The sequence below is a fragment of the Nomia melanderi genome, chromosome 1, assembly GCF_051020985.1.
Source record: "Nomia melanderi isolate GNS246 chromosome 1, iyNomMela1, whole genome shotgun sequence".
NCBI lineage: Eukaryota > Metazoa > Arthropoda > Insecta > Hymenoptera > Halictidae > Nomia > Nomia melanderi.
Window position 1 is genome coordinate 26,514,534 of NC_134999.1, and position 11,308 is coordinate 26,525,841.

The window sequence follows — 11,308 nt, forward strand, 5'->3', positions numbered from 1 at the left end:
ATAAATGCAGACAGAATGAATTTCTTCGTTTAAGATTATTGGAAAAGTAAAGCTCTTATATAGTAAATTAACATTAAGATATAAGTAAATTAACATTTCAATAAATATATTCTTGTAATTTTTATAACACAACAGAGATCAGTTGATTTCATTGCCCTGTGGGTGTAGTGCTAGTAAACAGACAGTTGCTTGGATAAAATATTTTTAGATAAACATTTACACGTTCAATTTATATTAAATATCTATAATATAGATAAAATTTGTCAGTACACTCTCATAGATTAATTGACAATAACTATCCCGGTTTAATATCAAACCTTTGTTATTCCATATATTTTTAAAATTCAAGAAGATGAATTTCATTCATGATATAAGGATAACGAAATTTCAATTTATTTCATAATTGCAACAAAATATATAATAATTTGAATTGATCGAATAGAGCCATTAGTCGTCTGTTAATCTCATCAAATGAGTTTTTAGCGTTCGTCACGTATGGTTCAGCAATTCAGCGTAAGTGTCAACCATAGTGTTACGTAATCCACAGTTCAAAATGGAAATATGGAAGCGTTAATGGTATACGTATACACGTGATATTCGATAGCTATTCATCGTTGATACGTTGCCCGGAGAAGATTAGCGGTAGTTTATTACGAAGTGTCGGTTTAATCGTAAGACTAATTAAATTATCTTGCGCTAGCTGTTAATCCATGTATACTGTGATAATCGATCGCACGTGGGTTAAAACGGAGGGCGTTAAAACAAAAAAGGGACAGAGAATATGTGAACATTAATATTACTCATCGAATAGAAAATTATTAATGCAGTATTTTCCATACTGGTTTTTCAAAATAAGCGATAACTATTTACAATAGTTATATAATATGCAGTAAGTGCCATTTAAAATTGTACTCGCCAAGCCTTTGTTTACAAATTACTTTGTATTATGTAATTAGGATTGAAATAACACACGCATAAATATATGAATATACTTCTACTCTATAACAATAGAAAACTGAATTTTAGCCGTAAAAAAATTAATTGGGGACACTTGGAAATAACGTGGGTACTAAAATCGTCAGTCAGAAATCTTTCCCCCATGCGAAGTTTACTTCCACAAAGAACCATGGTTTTACGGCCAACTTAAGGGATGAAATTACACGGCCATTGAACAATCTTCTTAACAGGCTTCTAAAAGTCCACCTTTTTTCTGGTTTAATTTCCCGTAAATTAGGTGAAAATTGTCGAGTAGAGGATACACTACAGCCTATTGTACTCGAAAACTCTAGTATCCGAACGTTCTCATATTCATTGTTTTATTATTCAAACGAATCCTGATTATAACAATATAGCACGAAACTCTGTGCTGAAACATTTATGTATCATAATTTAACGGTCAAAACACTATAGCATCCATAAATATTTAAACAAACTGCAAATCTCTACGGTCTCTATTTAAATTTATGAAATACAGTATCAGGGAATCATGAAAGTTTACTTTTACTCTTATTTTACAACAGACCACTCTACAAATCATGGAAGAAGGTTTTTTTGTATTCCATAACAGATATCCATACCACCTCACCATAAAAGAACAAATATCCACTTTTATCAATGCTTACGTAATATACAGATCACCTTTGTTTCCTAGCTGAATGTCGCGGTAGTCACTCATTTGGGTTATGTCTGAGTTAGTACTCATTTGATATTAAACACATTAATATCTTATTATTATTATCATTAATATTACTACTATTTGTAGTATTATATTTCTTAAAAACACAGGCAGTATAATACGTGTGTACCCTTTTACCGTTATTTTATTACAAACTATGGAAAAACGGAAAAAAAGAAAAAATACCTCCCCGTTCATTTCTTTTTTAAGTGGATGCAAAACTTTCCAGCCAACCCTAATAAGTCGCCCGCATAAAAAATGTTAACGCACGGAACAGCTATTTTTCAAGTCTCTTCAAACAGATGGGTGGAAACCTGCCAGCCCCGGCTCACTAATTATCCGTTATTAACGTTACGATTCTGGCGTTATAAAAGTCCGGCGAGCGACAATCACGCCATGTGCGGTCTTAAACGCGGAGCCTTCAATGCGGAAAGCTTATAAGTGAACATATGCGCGCGGCATACGCGTAGTACCCCAGACCCCGTGGGGTGCCACTGGATGCGTTAATGCGAGATAATACGCCATCATTTCGTTCCATTTCATTTCTATTTACTCCCGAGGTTCAGGTGTAATTTTCTCGTGGCGGGGAACGGAAAGAAGAAAAGAAGGGCGCCCCTCCCATATACGTTAATTCCATTATCGCCAGGCGTTAGCTTCGAGAGGCAGGAATTAGTCCGAGTTATACCTAATTCACTGTTAAGTGCGAGGCCACGAGCCTTCGGCAGCTAATAAGCAACGTCTTTTAAATTTAACGCGATAACTGCCACGATGACCAGAACTTCCAAATTACTTGAAAACAATTATAATTCGTAAGGTAACTGTCGTTGAATAAAAATGTTCAATATCATAAATACATAAGTAGATAATAGTGTAACCTAAGAATTATGGAACCAAATAATGCATAATCGTTTCTTTTTATTTTCGCTACAAAAAAATAAATGGTACATGAAACGTTGAAGTTATTCGTGCAGTGAACGTGTAAAAGCTGAGTCCAGAATGTATTGATACTAAACCTACCGAGCAGTTAAATTGATGTTTTGAAATTCCAATATAGAAATTTCCAGAGTGCATCTACTGAGACTTTAATTAATTTATAATTCAGTCTGCGTATTGATAAATCAATTTCTTGAATAACTTCTCAGAGAAAAATCTGTTACCTTTTTAATAATTTCAAAATGAAGAAATCAGGAATGAGTTTTATTGACCCGTTTGGTAGTTTTCGCGTTAACTTCACTGATTCGATGGTTGCGTGCGACGGTTGGATCGGTCTAATGGCTTTTTTGATCATACGAGCTCTTCTAACAGCTAGCCATGCAACTCTTTTTAGAAATACCTTGTATTGTTTTCGTAGTACAGTTTTATTGGGCTAATAAACAATTGAAATAGCAGTATATAAAAATTAACACTTTTCCTCGGTTACACGCTATATATCTGAAACGCAAAAGGGCACTAACATTCCTATGCTTGTTTTTTGTCCAAACCATTTTAGCATTTTTTTAGCATAATTGTTCATTTTTTACCAATTAATTGCGTTTGGCGAGTATACACGTCATCTTAAAACTCTAAATGGTGCCAACTTTTTCAACGATAAACTATTTATTTTTTTAAACAAACATGTAATTCTTCTTCGTTTCGTTTTAGTTTTTCGTCATAATATATTATAAATGAATTTGGCCTGCATTTGACGAGTGTACACATTATTATTTGATTTTACCACGCGCACGATAAGAGATTTTTGAAACTAAATTCTACATTTAACAGGATAAACCTCTAATTTCCAAGATCTAAATCAACGAATATCAATTTTTGTAGAAACAATAAAATAAACTGCACAGTAAATGCCTGTAAACCTAGTATTAATAACAAAATCAATCACACACATGTCTGAAATAGCAGAGTTGCTTGGTAATTTTCTAAACTTCAGATAGTGTATTATTTCGAAAGTTGCATTTAATTATCAAGTTTCTGATGAGTAACTTAAATTACTACCCCCTTTTGTAACAGATGTGAAAAACAGCTCGATATGTTTTGAAAAAAAGTGCCTAAAAAGTTTAATAAATGACAGTCAAAAAATTGATAAGCATCACTCTCAGTGCATTCGTAAAAACAACTAAGATCGGTTTCTGAAGGATAACAGATTAATTATTTCGAAATAACAGTCTCTTTGGATTTCCTTGCAGAATGACATTTCAAAAATAGGTTCCTAAATTTGGCGAATTCGAAAAATCTTCAGAACCCCGCAGTATTTTACATCAAAATATAAATCAGAGCGCACGATGCTTGGAGAAAAGGTCAATTATTTAAGTATGCTAAATTTGTACGCTGTATCAGAGTCCGAAGGAAAATTCGATTTTACAAATTAGTAGAACTATACTTGTAGATAATTATGTATATACTTACATATTTATCTGATTACATAAATTGAGAATAAATAACCAAAAATTATGTAAAAGACCACAAGTGGTTAGACAAGCGATAATTTATTTAAACTGATAAAAACTCTTTCTTTTCCATTCAACTAACCATTACCTGTCATAGGTTATTCATTTTTCGTTATACAAACTTGTTCTTCCACATGAAATTTAAAAGTACAAAAATGTTAAATGAATTATTTAAAATTCTAAAATGCTTCCTTATTTACTTACAATTAGTTAATCATCATTTACAATTGTCACTTAACGTTAAATAATCGATAGAAAAATGAAAATGAGTACACATTTTCTAATAAGTAAACAAATGAAAAATGAATAATTCAAAAGATTAAAATTAAGTTTTTTCTTTAAGTTTTTTCATATGAAATTTAAAAGTACCAGAAATGTTCTAAATATAGCCATTACTCGAAGCCGCATTACCCAAAAGATGCACTTTAACAGTAAAACTACCAGACACGTTAAAATAACTCATTCCTGATTTCTTCCTCTGCAGTCAGTGGGAAGTTATAGATGCTTCTTAGAGAAATTAATAAGTCCCATAAGTTCGTGCCACGGTGTGTTTATACTTCTCGCATTACGTTTTATAACCACACAACGATACAAGAACTTGGGTGACTAAACCTTTAGTCAATAGAAGATATTCGAGAACGACATGTTGTGAAGTTACAAGAATTTTATATTTAATAAAATATTATTTTACATGGTAAAAAAGTAAACAGCACGAACTTATAGGATGACCTAACATAAGCCAATGGAGATCTCAACAAATACACTCTCATAATCCTCTTAGGAGAATAAAACGAAATCGATTCGACTGATCGGTAATTCTACTGATAACCAGTTAACTGCATTTGACAAGTATACACGCCATCTTAAAGCTTGAAACGATACTAATTCTTTTAACAAAGGACTATTGATTTTTTCAAATAAAAATATAATTCTTCTTTGTTTTACTTTGATTTTTCATTAAATGCATGGTGCATTCATCCTGCGTTTCACGAATACACACTTCATTTTTTATTTTATCGTGCACAAAAGAAGAGACTTTTGAAACTAAATTCTACAGTTAACAGATTAACAGTAAACGTACCGTCAAGTGACCGGTTTCAAGATGTCATTTAAAATTCTGTGTTTTTTCGTTCAATTAAGTTTATATCAATTCCTATTTTGTCCGATTAATCAATGTTTCGAATGCTTGTCTTTCCTATTGTTTCAGTTTCCAATAAGAAAAATGGATCGTCTAACTTGTTCACCTTTATTTTACAACCAGTTATTTGACCGGTTACGGTAGGAATAGCTATATGCAATGTGTGGGTACGTTTAGTGTTAAAGACACGGCTTAATCAGCATGGGTCATATTATCACTGGTCGAAAAGTCGTATCGGTCTCGGTAATACGATACGTACCTAAATACCAGTCAATCGTTATCTGGCTACCGTGTACGCTCTAACACAAACGCTCGGACATGTTTATCGCCAAACTAAGCGTGCATCGTATTCTCGTTCACTTCTGCCGAATAAATGGCACCGACGCCAAAGCGGCGATACGAATCACGGATTTGCACTTCGCTATATTTGCCTTCCGGGCTTGCGTTTTTATAAGGCATTCGGTATACACGCTGTTTTCGAACCGGCAGCGCAACCCGAAAGGAGGTAAATAAATCTACACGAAGGGATAAGTAAAAAATAAGAAAGGTAAATATACGTTTTTCCATACGAAACCTCATTTCCAAACAGAAACCTGCTCCGTTGAACATGAATTTCTGGGTAAAGCACATGTAGCAAGTAAAAAACAGACGCATTAACAATGTTGTATTTAATAAAACGTTTACCTCACCGAAATTCAAATTTAATTACTTTTTTCTGTTGTGATTGTACCTTACTTTGTAAAAATAATAATTGAAATTTACTGTAACTGCCTCAATTTTAATTGTAAATTGATGACAACTATAAAAATAATTTGTAATCAAATCGACAATTGTAATTGCATTGTACTTCGCTCTACCACCGCTTGCGGAGCATTTAACTGCTCCGAAAAAATATTTAATGGACCTTGTTTAATGCGTTTGTCCCTTGTTTACTGTATCCACTTCAACGTTGAATACATATGTAACACGCCGACTACATTACCCACTACCAGCAATTTGAAAACACCCTGTATTTAAATAATTCTCAGTCGGCCCACAGTAACAAATCAAGATTTTTTAATCAAACACTTACCCGTTAATCACTTAGCTTGGAATATAATCAACAACGTTGTAAAATCTGATCTTGCAGTGCCTAATTAGAAACAATCACATATAAAGTAATAAATGTGCGTTATCCTTGCATTTATATTCGAACGAAATTACGCTGCACAAAAGTAAAAAGAATCGCGAGTAGCAAACATGCAATTCACTTCTAGCCAAAGACATCAATCATATCGGACAGACGTTATTCCAAGCCGAATGATTAATTGGACCATAAAACCCCAATATTTTGCATTTCTTTGTATGTGAACAGCATCGTTGAAAGGAAAATATAAAAACAAAATCAAAAGTATCAAGGAAAGATTCGATGCACGGTTATCACTAGACTGCAGATTTTTATGCATTTACAGGAAATTCGAAAGTACAGAACTGTGCGGAGTGCACACAAAACAAAATATTATGCTGTAACATAAACACCTTCGAATATATTCTACATCCTTCTGTTTTATTAGTCCTATAAGGCAACGAAATATCAGTGCCGGATATAAATTAATCAACACAGGCTTCTCATTCATCATAATTATGCACATTTTAAATACATCATAATTTTCACAATTAAAGCACGTCCATATTGCCAACTGAAAGTATCTACGCTACAACCCAATATATAAAATATCGAAAGTAAAATGTTATTTTATAATATCCCTAAAAAAAATCCATTTTCCTAATCTCGTTCCTAGAAATTCCAAAAAATGTCGATTTACATAAAGATATGCAGCCTACTTATCACCACCCGGTAATTACCATCTTCCATCAAGAACCGGAAGCTCCAAGTGTGTTTCCGCAGCAGCGAAATACTCTCGGAGGTGCCGATAACACGTTGATGAGGCAATTAATATTGATGTAACACAAGACGAATCCTGCGCTATTGTTAACCGAGCGCCGAACATCGCCCGGATTAATATTTAATCGGTGTTCCCCGAGAAGCATGGCGCACCGGCAAGTTCCCGACCGTCCAATTTTTGACGATCGCCTCGCGGAATTCGCAATGCGGCCCGCCGCTCGAATATTCAACGGCGCGGCCCGCCCCCCGTAGTGGTATAATAAACTTCTTGAAGCTTCGCCGGTATGCGACAACACGATAATTATTATGCGCCGTTAAGAAACAAGCTCTGCCCCCGTCTTCAGCCCTCCTCGCGCGCGACAGCCGCGCCCTGTCGACAGCATGGTGGGTTGGGGAAACGGAGTACAGTAATTTGAAAACGCAATCGTAAGCCTCGAATAACTCGAGCTACTCGAGATACTCCGCGTGCCTTCTAGCAATCTCGGATCGCACGGTGGAAACTATTATGCCTTTTTACGCTGCCGCGCGGAATTATCGTTTTCAATCCGATCGTTCGTCGTTGTCGTTGTCGTCGTCGTCGTGACGCGAACGAGCTGCACGCGAGACGGAATACTTTGCTCGCTCGAAAACGCGAATTGAAGAAATCTGTCGTATAATTGCTGATAAAGGAATTCTATCTCTGGTGGAACGGGGACAGGAGATTCCGAGCGATATCGCGCCAAAGAAATGCGAGAAATGGCACCCGTGATACGAATTGCCTTGACGCCGTTATTCGAGAGAATCAGCGACGATTAATGCACGCTGCTGCAAGTTTTCGGTGATATTTTATATGCCGCTTCTTTGTGACAATTATGATTTATTTCTCAGGTGTGTTTGATAAAACAACTTTATTATTAATGATTTAGTGGGATGAGAAAAGAATTTTATATTTATTCCGTGGTTGTGTTTACTATGGCTTTTAAGGATTTATCATAGATAAGTAATATTTCATTTATGTTAAAAATAAATAAATAACATTTATGTTTGCGGAGTTTAGTTTGAAATATTCATCACGAGTTGGATACGATATTGTAGGAGAAGGGTTGACATGTTATGTCCTGGATATCCCTCTAAACGCGTGTTGTTGTTTATTAGTAATGGTTCAAAAATTGAGAAGTAAAAATTTTCTACAGAATTTTGATACATCTTATTATATCTTTCATCAAAAATTGATTCTATAATCATAGATAAGAAACTAATTGCTTTCAGTTCAAAGTTGTTTCTATGGTTTAATTTGACATATTCCTTTTAAAAGTTAGAGCTACAGGAACAAACAAATGCATGTGGATAACATGTGTATATATTATAGAAACAAAGTTAAACCAAACAATCAGAAGAATAAACTGATAAAAAACAGAGTCTACCCCCTCATTTAAATATTCAAAAACTACCGACTGTTCCGATAATCAATGAATCGTAACATCGATTCGATATGTATCGAAATTTAAAAAACACACGTACCTCCACAATTAAAAGTACATTTTCCTATCATCGACACACCGTTTCAGTAAAAACATTTCTCAAAATATATTAAATAATAATAAACAAATATCCACAAGAAATTTTCAAATAACATGAAAAACAAAAAAAAAAGCAAATTAAGAATGGAGGAGCGCGTTCCTTCGTCTGAAGGCACGAAACGCCGCCAGCTCGCGATGATCGATGAATCGTATCGGATATCTCGAGCACGCTTTCCCCGTCAGCTGAGCTTGACACTTCCGATCAGTCTTTATCCGCGATTTCGCTCTCCGTCGCGACTGACAATTCGATCGCGCGAGAAAAAGACGATCCCGCCAGAATCGTCACCGGCAGTCACGACCTTAATCCGTGATCCGTGCATACGAGAGCTTACTACTACACAATATACGAAAGCGAGCCGTCGCGTCGTAATAACCTAAGCACGCCAGTCCGACTCACATTTCGATTCGCCGCGTTTCGAGGCGTCATCTTCTCCCACGAAAAACGAACGAAAAAGGAAGAGAAAGAAAGAAAGAGAGACAAATAGAGAAAAAGGAGCAGAACGACAGCAAGAGTTCTTCATCCGGTATAACACGGAGCGAAAGAAGGAATAACGACAAAGACGAATAGAAAGCGCGGGCACAGGCCAGACAAGGACACACCGGCTAGAAGAATCGAAAGAAAAAGAAAAGGATCGAGACACCACAATGGCTTTCGTCTCTTTCACTCCCGTTCCTCTTATTCCGCGTTACATTCCCTCCAGCGCTAGCCTCTCTCTATGCCCGCGGCCGTGATACCATCCTTAACCTTTCAAGATCGAGACTGGCTACAGAATAACAGGGGACAAGGCAAGGCGGTACGGTCAATCTTTCCATAACACGGTTAATTCGTTCCGTGTTGCATCTAAACCATGTTCTCGTAGCACTGTCAACTAGTCACGGGTAGTCCCCTGCTTATTTCGACCAAAACAGTGTTACGAGAACATTCCTGGTGTACATATAAGGGTTGTCCGAGTTCGTTAGATCGTGGTATATTTACAGCGTGTTGTAGAAGAGCTGTCGCAATTTTTGCACCGTGACACATGAAATTTATTTTTCATTCGTGAAGTTTATTTAAAATGAAACAGTGCAACCACAATATTCGTACTACACGAAGGTTACTTCTTTCACGTTGCGCTGCGTGAAAAGTTTGTTATAAGGGTATCTTGTTCGAAGAGGGCTGCAAGTTTTGCAGTGTCATATAGAACCTGTCTCTCCGGAGTGCCGCGCCGTAAGAGGGTTGAGTGTACACGAAAACGAACGCGACAAACAGCACACGAGAGGAAACGTAACTAACGAGAAGATAAGTCGAGAGACTTACCTCGACGTGTGGCACGGCCAGGTCGATTTTTCTTCCGTTCGCGGGTCTATCCTCCACGAGCTGGTCACTAACTAGCTTGCACACATCACCCATGGCTCTCCCGTGCTTCTCCCGGCGTGAGAAGAAAAGAACCAAAACAACAGAACTCCTCTGCTCCCTAGACTGCTTTACGATTACCTGCCTCGGGGACACTTTTCGACTATCACATCGACACCAAACACTCCCTAACAGCTATCGGGCATGGAACGATAAAGATTCCCGTGTAACGTAGTCAAGTAGACGTATACAACGAACAACACTGTTGGGATCATCGCGTCATATCGCGCGAGTCGACGTGCGATTGCGGACAGTGTCGCGGGGTCTCATTCCACGATCGGTTTACCGGTCTTAGCGACTTCGTCCTCTTCCGATGGCTAGCACTGACAACCTTCCTCCTCATGTGTCGAGTTCAAGCACCAATGGGAAGTACAGAAGACTGCGTCTGAACGAACGTTGTGTCAAAAGTCACTTATTTTCACGCGAGACAACTCTCGGTAACGTGTTCCGTCGCAACAACGATCGTGACAACACCCGCCCCGTTCAGCCACGGAGGGCAAACTGTCGTCTGATCACGGGCCGCACCGACGTGCCGAGAAAGTAGCCGAAAGCGAAACTCGATGGCGCTACGGCTGTACGGAGTCTGTGCCGTGGGTCGCGGTGCCCCTGATCGCGACGCCGCTGTCGGCCGATCGTTGTACTATCCTCACTACTACACACGCCGCTCCAGACTCGTCCGTACACGTCCACGCAACACTTATTCGGGAACTCGCACACACGGGGCTCTCCAGCGGCGACCACTCGACTTCTACAGCCGCAGCTCATCGCTGCGCTGGATGTGTATATGCACGTATACAAGTTTGCGAACTTGCCGTCGGACAAGCTGGTTCCGAGCTGGAGGGGAGTCAGCGGTGTTATTCCCCTCGATGCCCGCGGAAAGTATCCCAGGGCCGGCACAACCGCAATTCGTCGATTCCGACGGCTGATTGTGAGCGCGATTTAAACGGAAGTCGAGCGAACCTGTCTACTTTTAAAACGCGCCCCGATACGAACGAGTTATGTATCCCCGTCGTCTAAATTGCTCTGTCCTGGACGATGTACATCCTTTCCATGGAAATGAGTTTACGCGCTACGCTGATCGTCCATCCTCCGAATTCGCGTTGTAAGTTCTTTTCCGTTTTTCTTTGTTAAACTGTCTTCTTTTTGGGGTGTTTCGGCTTGCTTTGAAATTAGCGGGGTGATGGAGGACCACTGATTCGACTATTTCTGATTTGGAG

The 11,308-nt window shown here is 37.9% G+C and overlaps 1 protein-coding gene across 4 annotated transcripts in view; it reads right to left on the reverse strand.

Annotated features, from left to right (window-relative positions):
- LOC116430042 (uncharacterized) overlaps positions 1-10,787 on the reverse strand; it is a 600,329-nt gene extending 589,542 nt beyond the window's left edge. For 2 of the 4 annotated variants that reach the window (XM_076372486.1, XM_076372482.1), the window contains exon 1: positions 9,996-10,785. In XM_076372486.1, coding sequence (XP_076228601.1) covers positions 9,996-10,088 — 93 coding nt within the window. In that variant the 5' untranslated portion in view covers positions 10,089-10,785. Of the gene's footprint in view, positions 1-9,995 lie in introns of all 4 variants that reach the window. The other 2 variants (XM_076372489.1, XM_076372483.1) reach the window with 2 other exon arrangements.
- Between the last annotated feature and the right edge of the window lie 521 nt (positions 10,788-11,308).